General features: G+C 38.6%; 1 protein-coding gene across 1 annotated transcript; it reads right to left on the bottom strand.

The window, feature by feature from the left end:
• Positions 1–1,901: 1,901 nt before the first annotated feature.
• Positions 1,902–10,817, bottom strand: LOC138213318 (long-chain fatty acid transport protein 2). Its single transcript, XM_069174343.1, has 10 exons — positions 10,312–10,817; positions 9,259–9,468; positions 8,989–9,147; positions 6,799–6,923; positions 4,624–4,818; positions 3,885–3,975; positions 3,578–3,776; positions 3,060–3,157; positions 2,790–2,920; positions 1,902–2,647 (listed from the first exon to the last, which is right to left on the bottom strand). Exons 1-10 carry the CDS (start codon positions 10,790–10,792, stop codon positions 2,471–2,473), a joined length of 1,866 nt encoding a protein of 621 aa, XP_069030444.1. The 5' UTR covers positions 10,793–10,817; the 3' UTR covers positions 1,902–2,470.
• Between the last annotated feature and the right edge of the window lie 746 nt (positions 10,818–11,563).

Genomic DNA, 11,563 nt, shown 5'->3' with positions numbered 1-11,563 from the left:
GATATCAAGGTCAGCCAATCAGAGGCAGAGTAAGGCGGGAAGGCGGGTTTCTTCCTAGGAAAGAAAATATTGCTAAGGTGTATAAAAACTGGTCAAGAGGCTCTGTTTAAAGTGCCATAAAACTCAAAACTTTCTTAGTATTACAGACTCAAAGTCCAGATAATCAGAGTCCAGATTAACCCAAAAAATATATATGTTAATGACTGTTAACATTTCTTGTTTTTCCTAACAAACCACCACAAAGAGGCACAAAACAATGATAAACAGATGCAAAAGGTCTTAAAACAACTACAAAGAGACCAATGGTGGAAAGTAGCCAAATACATGTTGTCATGTAGGCTACTGCATACCTATAATTTTGAGGTAGGCAAATTGTACTTTACTTGAGTATTTCCATTTTATGCTTCTTCATATTTCCGCTCCACTACATTTCAGAGGGGAATATCACAGTATCTACTCCACTCAATTTGTTTTACAGATTAAGATTAAGATTTGACACAATGGAACAAGATTGTTAAAGATTAAACCAGTGGTTCTGACGTGTTACAAAATGCATTGTGTCGAAGGAGTCACATCAAATGCCTGAGTTGTTAACAGCTCCATTAAATAGTGATTCTGTTTCCTAAACTTTCTCAAATGATTTCAGTTCAATAAATGATCCAATATCTCACCAAAAAACAAAAATTTGAGAAAAAGTACAAAAACTATGAAAAGGACTTGCGTATAATGCTTTTGTTGTTGTTGCACTTGAGACACATTAAAAGACCTTACAAAGAATAGGGGTGCTGTACACTTACTGCAACACATTTGTCATAACTATCATTTCACTTACTTCGACTGTCATGTAACCATTTGTAACATTAAGCAAATTATAGGCCTACTTTTAAAACATCAGAATGACGTACAGTCTGAGGTTATTGCTTTGTGGCCGTTTAGCTGAGGCAGTATAATTGTAAAAAGGCTTGTTAACGTTTACAGCTTTTAAATCAAAGACTGAGTTCCTGTGAGACTTTTTTCATCTAAAGCAGAAAACAGATTATAAAAGAATAAAACCATCTCAGACATAGGCTATATTGCACGATAATTACACCCACCAACAATGCAATGGCTGAGATGGTTTCAAAGGTTCCAGAGGGCAGGGGTCAAATCATTGTTCTTAGGTTATTTTTAAGGCTATTATTGTGTGTTTAGTCTGGTTTCCTGTGCCTAGATGATTTTACCTTTGTTTACAGTGAAAAAGTGACTTTTGAACTAGCCTGATTAGAGCTAACTGAACTTGACAGTGTACAAGTTGTACCTGCAGCAGTTTATAGGGCAGTGAACAGATATAGGTTTTCACTGTCAGTACAAAATAAACACAAAACTGTGCATTTTAAAAGGTATGTAGAGCCCATTATTATCAGTCTGGTACTCTCTTTTAAGGTTCGGGCCCTTCTATTACACGTTAGTGCTTCGGCATACAAGAGTAGTTTTACTTGGGGATGAACTGGAACACTAACTGTGAGCGAGCCAGGACTTACTGTGAAACATCAGTGTTGGACCTAACCAGTGATCTGCTGGCTGAATGTGAGCAAATCCAGGTTCCAGTCATATGGAAAACATTTCCAGGGGCTGTGGGGACTGTTATAGAAGCAGATTAATGCACATGAATTTGAACACATTTCTGTTATTTCTAGTTGCTAGCACTGATTTACACAACATTTTTACAACATTTATGATGGCATGTATATGATACTCTATACTACAACCACATTGGGGACAGAGGCTCTGGTAGCATGAGTATTTGTCTCCACCTTGTGACTTTTCCAAGCCAATCACATGTGAAATTCCTCCTTGAATTCTTATACTATAATGAGTGAAATACAAACACGCATAAATGTGAAAACTGGCTCTGGTTTAATTGTAAGAATCACTTTAATTTTTAGAAATGTATATTTACATTATGTAGCACATAAAATTCATATTAGGCCTCTTTCTATATATTTTTGTAATTCATAAACCATCACTTGCTACTCACATCTCTGAAAACTGAATTCCTTTATAAATAAGGGAAAGTCCGAAAGCCACTAACTTACAGTTAGTTCTTTATGAAGACTGACACTGTTTTTCCATATTGTGTATTTACTGCACTGGAAGACAACATCCCTAAACACATCTCAACACCAATATTACACTAAGTAACAGGAGTCCTCATACTAGAAATCTGAAATCATTCTAGTAAATATACTATTTATATCATTACGTCAGAGTAAATATATCGTTTATAAAATTAAACAGCTGCTGTTGCAGTTTGACTCCAGCCCCTATAATATAAACCCTTATATGAAACTGATTTCCATGTACTGCTTAAATAAAAAAAATACTACACAAACATTGGCATTAGTATTATTAAAATAATCTGTTGTGTCCCTGAGCTGGAAGTTAATTATTAAAAGTACCGATGCAGCCAGACTGCACAGTTGGAGCCTGCTCATAGTTTAATGTTTCCTGATATGATGGAGCTGTAGACCAGAGTTGTCAGCGGCACGTAGCTCTTCGCACTATCATCTAGGATGTAAAGAGGGTCCTGGATACGTCCTGGATCAAAATTCTCCTCCACCAGCTTCACCTTCATCTGCTTGAAGGTCCCTGTCACTTCCACAGCATTCTAGACAGAAGGAAAGTACACTCACTCATGGGATGAACATTGATCACAGACTTTGTTATTTACATTATTTTGAACAACGTTTGATTTTTAAATATCAAAATATAACAAAAGTGCAATGCACTTAAGTGTGTAATAAAATTACCTGTATCCTTATAAATCGAGGTCGTGCATATGAGGGCAGGTAGCTGACCACATGGTTGTATATTTTACTTCCATCAAACTGGGCATTTTTGTTGACGGTGACCGCTGCCATCCCTATCCGCCCCTCATGCCCTACATTACCACACAAAATAGAAAAAGATTAGATAATTCATTACCAAATCAATGTCCGTCTAATGTGTTCTGCCATCTAGAATTCATATTTCTATTAAACACACTGTTAAGTAAAATGTCCGGAGGATATGACCATCACCTGGCACTTGGACTCCATAAACGTTGGCTTCCTTGAGACATTCACTGATCGTCAGGATGTCAGACACCTCAGTTGTGGCCACATTCTCACCTTTCCACCTGTTGACTCAAACAAGTTACAACTTTTGTTTTTACACCGAAGGCAAAAGTACAATTTACAAGTCCATGAATGTGGGAGAAAAACACATCCTCTCTTTGTACAATAAAAGTCTGGATAACTAATACAAGAATGCCCAGTTTTTCAAAGCCTTTTCCGAAGATGGTCAAAAGGAAAGGTATTAACTGTATTATTATTGTATTTCAGTGGGTTTGGAAAACTCCCTTCAGTCGTTACTGTACAGGTTGTAAATGTGTTGTGAACATATTAGCAGCTTAAAATCAATAAAAAGATGGGGAATAAAGACAAGGAAAAAAATTCTATTAGTGGTCTAGAAAAACGAGTCTCATTTGTGGTTGAATAATATGGCTGAAATTGCAGTATGAAACAATTAATTAACTCAGTGCACAGGAGCTCTGTACCTGTATGTGTCACCTACACGATCCTGAAAGTAAATGAAGTTGTCCTGATCGATCCTCATGAGGTCTCCAGTGTTGAAGTAAAGATCTCCTTTCTTGAAAACATCACGCAGTCTTTTCCTCTCCGTCTGCTCTTCATTTTGGGCGTAGCCGACAAAAGGAGCAATGTCTGTGATTTTTGACACCAACAGTCCTGTCTCACCTTAAAAGAAAAGAAAAAGCCAAGCTAAGCTTGAAACTCTCAGAGATAAGATTTTAAATGATTTGTACAGCTGTGTCATTCACGTAAATAACTGCAGTCATTGTTCACCTTTGGGCGCCTCCATGCAGAGGCCATTAGCATCTCGAATCGGTTCATCTTGCTCCGTGTCATACTTGACTAGAGTATAGGGAAACAGCCTCTGCAGGAGGAAGTAAAGATATGTGCACACTATAATTTATACCGACAGAATAAGCCACCGTTGTCTACTGTGATGGCCTGCCTGTTCTTGATCTATACGCTCCAGCTCTGTGTTGCAGGAGGCTGGAGCCGACCATCAGACGGATCGGGGACGGACAGACAGACAGACAGACGTCCATCCCATTACTGACTTAACTGACTGCCACACATCATGTGTTTTCCTTTGTTCTTTTGGGTTTAACATTGTTCAAGTTTGAATAAAGTAGTTTTGCTTGGCCTTCAACCTGCGTGTCCTCAGTTTAGTCATGGTTTTTGAACCGGACCGTGACACAGCACACTACAATATACAATCATAATGCTGAATAAACAATTTTAAACTTAAGAAAACGATCTAAGCCACAATAAATGTTTAAGCATGTGGTCAAAATAATCTCGATTTAAGGTCCATTTGTGAGCTTTTTCAAAGCTGACGGTCCTCTACTACAATCAGCAAATAGAATAAGACCATCTTCAGCAGTTGAACCATGGATCAATGGATCAATGAGGGATGCCACTGAAAGTTCAGAAAAAGCTATTAAGTTGAGTTGAGCTAATTTAGACACAACCTGAAAATCTAAAAAAGTTCATGATTTTGGATGATCTCACTTACCCGATGAAAAAAGTTGACTCGTCCAATCGCTCCAATTTTCCCCGCATAGTTGACAAAACCCACATTTCCCTCAGTGGAGGCATAAAACTCTCTTATCTGAATGTCCCCAAAGCGATTGAGAAACTCTCTCCATATTTCAGCTCTGATTCCATTGCCAATTGCCAGTCTTACTTTGTGGTCCTTGTCTTTGTCTTTCTGCAATTTTCACAGAAAAAAATCAGAAATGAACAGATCAAACATTTTGCAAGTACAGAAATAAATGCTTCCATATCAAACAAACTGAAATAGTCAAAGCAGCATTAATATGAGAGGCAGCGTACACTATGGACAGGTCGCCAGTCAATGTTGCAGCAGTACAGAATAAATAGTGGTAATGGGACCAAAAACCATGTGTCAGCATTTTAAAAGGGGGTAGTAAAATGTGATAATACTCACTTTTACACAAACACAAATGTTAACTCCTATGCTTTACAACAAACAGACAGCCATCTAATTAGGCTATAATTTATAATTGTGTGCCTTTCTGATTAAGCGCTGTCTATATGTAAGAATCTGACACCAGAAACCAGTTGTCACTACTTCAGTTTGACTTCAGAATACTCAGCTCTTTACATACAGCACAAATAATACATAAGAAATACCATTTACTGTGATGAAATTGACCCTAAAGTTATCAACTAGTACAAGAAGATTTGGTTGCCAAGTTACTTAATATGGTCTTCCAAAGTAAAGGCCAGCATCTATTCCTAGAGGTGACCAGATAAAGACAAACCACCGCCTCTGACTCGTGGAGGGTCACGCAGTAAATTGAGACTGCACTTCATGTGATGTAATTAGATACTCTGAATGGCATATATGAAGAAAGAATGTTTACAGTGCTCCTAACTAGGAGGATGCACAGAAATCTAGAGGCATGCACTCATTCTGGGACTTTAAAAATGTCTGATTAATTTTTTTGCTGCTTAAAATCCCCACAGAAATCCCCGCAGAAAGCTGGAACCCGATATTTGAGATTTAACGATTTCTATTTTGGTAAGCCAGCTGTGCTGTGCTGTGCTGTGGGAATGTACAGATTTGGAAAGTTATCTCTGACTAGTTCTGTCCCAATGGCAGCCTGCTGGAGCCGGTTCAGGGTGCTCTGCCTCTGCAGCTGTCTCCAAGAATAAGTTTTGTAGTAGTTAAGACGGCAGAGGAGAGGCCCACAGGGCCATGCCAAGAACCCCGTGGGAACTTGTCTGAGTTAAACCATCTCAAGTTAATGAAAAACTGGCATTAAACAAATAACGATCCTTAAACAGGGCTGGAAAAATATATCTATATCAACATATATGTCAACACGTTGGACCAATATTTTTGAATGAGCTGTCACACAACACTTTACTTATAACGTCATGACAGCTCCTTCACAACTTCACTGTAATTACATTTTTCTTTTTAGTTACAGTCCAGTTACAGTCTGTGCAGTCTATTCGGGTTCCTCTGCCTCCTGAGTAAGAGGGAGCATGAACTTTAACCCCCTGCCAACCATTATAGATCACCACTGGTTGGGTTTCAGTTGAGAGATTTAACTGTCACATGATCAGGACACGGCTGCAGAGGCTTTTACACAAGTGATTTTAAAGGGAAGTAAAAGATACTTAAAATTGGTGAAAAAAAATATGAACTGTGTCGCAATTTGCTTACTTCTGTTAGTACACTTAAACATTTGTGTCACTACACTTGTGTCCTGCATGAATTTCAACGGGGTTTTGTCACCTCAAATTGAACACTGCACCTACTGGAAATGACCCTAAAATTTGAATGCTTCACTTGCCAACATGTCTGCTGGCATTATTTGGTTATTTTACTTAAAAATGAATATGTTTTTGTGTCCTCTGTTTCATGCACACAATAAACATACACACTGTCAGGTGTAAGTTTGTAAGTATGTAAATTGAGACACAGCCATTGTCTTCAAATCAGCAAAATATTATTGACATGGCATTGAAATATTGTTATCCTGCCAGTGAAACCAGTGAGACCAGTGAGAATTATTCTAATTTAGTTTACTACTTTATCTTGTTTATTTATATAATGCTAATTTCATAATCTCACTTGAAATAGTGAGGTCGAGATCTTTCAAAATTAAAGGTAGAAACTCAACAAATAAACAGTTTACGAGGAATATTTACTTACCTTTGGTGTACTGCAGAGGTAACGCATCACCTCTCCTATGTACTGGACAACCGTCACGTTGTATTTCCTGCAGTCGTCCCAAAACTGTGAAGCAGAAAACTTCCTCTTCAGAATAATAGTTGACCCTTCAAAATAAGACAGGAAAAAAGAATAATGGATTATACTTTAATTGTTTTTGTGAACTGATCTGCAAATGCCATTATTGTATTAACTACACTAATCCAAGTAAGTTTACATGACATTTACTGTACACTTTGAATTGACTGAATTGAAGACAAAAAAAATTCACTTTTTGTGTTGCAAAACATAACCTTGAATGTTCTGGCCAGTATTGAATATCTTCTAATAAGTGTGTTACTCAGGCTGCTTATCCAGACATACAACAGTGGTGTTACACTATTTAGAAGGGAAACAAAAAAAAGCAGCTTAAAAGGATCTGTTCAGATTACTGGTTCAAGGTGACAAAAGACTCTTTCTCTTGGACTCCACCAGGGCACAGGATAACCCGAGGAAGAGGAGGAGCAGGGGGATCACTTCTGTGTCACATGCCATAGAAAATACTTTGAACTTAGTTTATAGTTTTGCAGCAGCAGCCTCATATTTAGGTCATGTGTGAACCTGAAGGTGTTGCAACTGGCCGTCATGAATCTGCATGAACTTCAGTACGTGCAGTTGGTGCATTACTTGAGTTATTGCATCCTGCATGTTACAAGGTCAGTAATTCTGGAAGTTCCTTTTACCTGCCTTTCCCTGCATGCTCTGATGAAGCTTGATAAAAAGGGAAACACTGTACAGATTTAAGTGGTCAGATATCAAAGTCAATAATTATGATTTTATGATATTTTGACATCCTAACGAGTTAATGGCTAACAGCTTTGTTTTAAACTTTGTGACGATGCGTTTTTCATCTAATCCAGAAAGGTTTTCATGTTGTTGTTTTTTATCTTAACAACACAAAGAAACTCTTAATCCATCAGTTGATCTAAAGATGTCAAAATTATCACATTTTAAGACACTATATAATGCCAGTAATGTGTGACAACGGCTCAACCTGGCACTGCTGCTCTGCAACTTGAATTTAAATGTACAACAGTTTGGCCTGAAATACAATGATTCTAAAGTCACAACACAGCTGACTCATGTCTACCGCGGTCAACAGTGGTGGTAGCACTGTACACAGTAAATCTTTCAGTTATTTAACATAGTCTGAAATGTAAGAACAAAATCACAACTCCTTGTTAGCTCAGTAAAGGATTCATCCATCTGTGAGGAATCTCACACAGACCTCACAAAGTCGTATTTTGTTTTTACTCAGGTAGAAATATAAAGAAAAATAGCTCGCACAATTGACAGATCTAGAGCGATTACAAGTGCATGGTTGTAGGTTAAATCAAAACGGAGCCAAATACCGGCACTCGCATATCAATAAATAAAAAAAATTGTGGACGCATTTCAGTCTTAAGCCATCATTAGCATTGTCACAACATACGGAAATAATACACGTAACAACATAACTGAGTCTACCTGAGAATGACCTGCCCCGTTGGATAAAAGGGGGTCTCATAAAACATTGATAGGGGCAAATCACAGGAAGAACAATGGGCCAAGACCTTCCAATTTTTGCTAGAAGTAGGCCAGGAACTGGCAAAAGCACCATAAGAAACAAAGATGAAAAATCCCCAGTGGGCTGACGATGTATGTTCTCTTAGATTCCAGTTCAGTGAAGTTGTACACCCTTCAATGAGAGATTTTTATCACAGAGCGAAGCAACACACACTACAGACAGAGTCCAAAAAGACGTAACTTTTGTTGGGATATTTTCTATAACTGTTGGAGGACTTGTCTGTACTTATTTATGACAAGTTTCTACATTACTTTTCGAAAACATTAATTCCAAAATCAGTTAATATGGTCATTGCTCTTCCGATGCTATTTGCTCCCATTAACTTTTTTGTAAGTTTATTTACTTAATAGCTTGTATTATAGTCTCTTTTATATGCTGTTTGTCCCTGCTATGGTTTTTTTTTTTAATCTTTATTATTGAATTTTCTAGTTATCCTCACATATTGCCAGTGTGGATACAGATTTTCGACTTCTTTTTATTTATTAATTTAGTGACTGCCAGTATTCTGCTCTTTGTTACTTCTGAGAACACACAGGGCCATCGTAGAAACCCCTCGGTCATCTCACCTGTCTCAATGGAGCCAATAAAGCCAATAATAAATCCAGCTGTATGGTACAGAGGCAGATTGACGTAGATGACATCACTGGGATTCACACCGTTTGAAGATAAAACAGCCAGAGCTGTTAAAAGGCGGTTCTGGTTGACCACAGCTGCCTTGGGGAGACCTGGAATACAACAGTATACTGAAGGCATTTGATATGTTCTTGTTGCTGTCGTTGAAACAGATCATCACACAACACTGGCAAACAAAAAGATGAATGCAGCCACTCTGATACCTGTCGTTCCAGAGGTGTAAATATACACTGCAGCACTTTTGAATGTGATGTCGGATCTGAGGGATCGAGGCAGCGCGGCATCTGATGCCTCGTCCACCTTCTCAGAGAAGCCCTCGATTCCAGGTGTGTCACAGTGTTTGGTCATCAGGAGGACGGTGACGCCATGCTCTGTCAGCGAGGGCAGCACGTCCTCCACCGCCTCCTTCAACTCTGGAAAGGGACATAAAGTACATGCATTAAATACAAGTCTTAGATTAGATTATAAAGCCATGTGAGAGCAATCTCCATAGTTCACTGCAACTCAGCAATAGTGTAATTAATTCTGCACAGCATACTTTTATCAATGCACTTCTGATATTGTAACGGATTTCATAATTTGTGTCCCCCATAGGTCAAAAGCTAAAAGTGTCTTTTCACTCCCTTATAGAAAAAACACATGAATTTGTGCAAAAATTCATTAGATCACGTGATTGTGCACATGTGAAACATGTATTTTGCCCACATGGGAAACATGATTTTGGAACATCTTCATAGTATAATGAGAAGGCCATGTGAATACTTCACATATTTTCCCCCTGTTATCATATTTTTCAACAAGGGTGACCAGGTGTCTCACTTGATGTGGGACTGCACAGCATTTTTATGGCTTGCCCCTTTGTCCCACATTTTTATTGGCTCTACTTTTAAAAAGTCACCACTACAGGACAGAAGCTTTTCTACAATCTGATGAAAGATGATTTCCAATTCGAGTGCCTTTTATGCTCATTGCGTTTACTTAGTGTGGGGGTTTAGAAAATCGTATTCAAATAAAAATATATTTGTTTAGTCCTTCGCATGCCCAATGCCAAACCTATAACCTGTACCTGTAAAATGATGAGTTTGGCACCCAAGTTGTAACTTGTGGTAAACATGTGTCATACATGTGATCATATGTGCCCCGTGTTGAAAACACGAGAAGTTCATGTGTTTGTTTGTTTTTTTTCTGTAAGGGTGCCTCAACTTTATGTGTAAAGTGAAAGTAGCCACTTTAAAAGGAAGCACACGGACGCATACCTGAGGCTGCTATCAACACTTTAGCCTTGCAGCAGTTGAAGCAGTGCAGCAGGGACTTGGTGCGTATGTTGTGATTGAGCAGAGCCACAGGGGAGCCCAGTTTGGCCAGGGCCAGCCAGGTGAACACGAAGGCAGGTTCATTCCCCATGAAAAGCGCGACGCTGTCCCCGGCTCTGTACCCGCGGTGAGCCTGGAGCGCGTTGGCAATTTTGTTGCTCCTTTTATCTGTGTGCGCGTATGTGTAGCTTTCCTTTTCAAACACAATGAAGAGCTTGTGCGGATGCGCTGCGGTCTGCTCCAGGAAACGGTCCAAAACGAAGAAAAAGGGTCTCCTTCTTCGCCTCAAAACAAACTTCACTAAAATCCTCACCAGGTCCCCGAAGTACTGAATATCCTTCCAAACATAAGGGGAAAACGTTTTCAGGGCGAATGGTATGACGAGGATACTTGCTAAAATGACTGAAAGTAAATAAATCTCCATCGCGATCCCCTCGTTCAAAGCCTGTAAAAAAAAAAAAAAAAAAAAAAGTGTAGCTCCTGCTTCTGTAAAATGGGGGATGTTGTGGGATTTTGCTCAGTGGGGCGGGGCGTTTTCCCAAAGTATGTTAAATTCATGGAAGAGGCAAAATATTTGGACCGCTGAGAGGAATGCTTTTCAGCTGCAGCTTTGTTATTGCAAAAAAACTAAAAAAAAAAAAAGGAGGGGGCTGGGGGAGCAGAAAGTGTTCTTCAAACTTTATTTGACACTCAAAGACAAAGTTAAAGCATACAGAAAATAGGTTCTGCAAATCTGTCACGTTGGAGGTCAGTTGGTCTGGAAAAAGCTACTAGAGGTTTTAAGGTGTAAACAACACTGCAGCTTGTCTGGGGTCAGCTGGTGCCGTTTAAAATAGGGCTGGACTAGCTGTTTTGCTGTTTTTATACAGTCTAAGTGTACTGAAGCTTGCTCCTTTATATATATATATACCTCATTCGACCTCTAACAGGGTTTTAAAGTAAACTATCAGGTGCTGTTTACAGATGAAATGTCACTTTGGTGGACCTGCTAATGACTGGAAAATGGAAAAGGGCTCGATTCACTGATCCTTGTAGGTTGTAAACCACTGGTTTTATACAACACTGTTGTATATTATGAGTTTATCATGTAAAATATTAATCTAATTAGTAACTGTCAAATGGATGTAAAAAAAAAAAAAAAAGACACTAGTCTAAAGTATGGTATAGTCAAAACAGTAAGTGGCTTATAAGCACT

The sequence above is a fragment of the Embiotoca jacksoni genome, unplaced genomic scaffold, assembly GCF_022577435.1.
Source record: "Embiotoca jacksoni isolate LCO1_2020_lvr unplaced genomic scaffold, fEmbJac1.0.p SCAF_6, whole genome shotgun sequence".
In the NCBI taxonomy this organism is placed as follows: domain Eukaryota; kingdom Metazoa; phylum Chordata; class Actinopteri; family Embiotocidae; genus Embiotoca; species Embiotoca jacksoni.
Note: the sequence above shows the minus strand (reverse complement) of the source record. Positions and strands in the feature narration are given on the sequence as shown.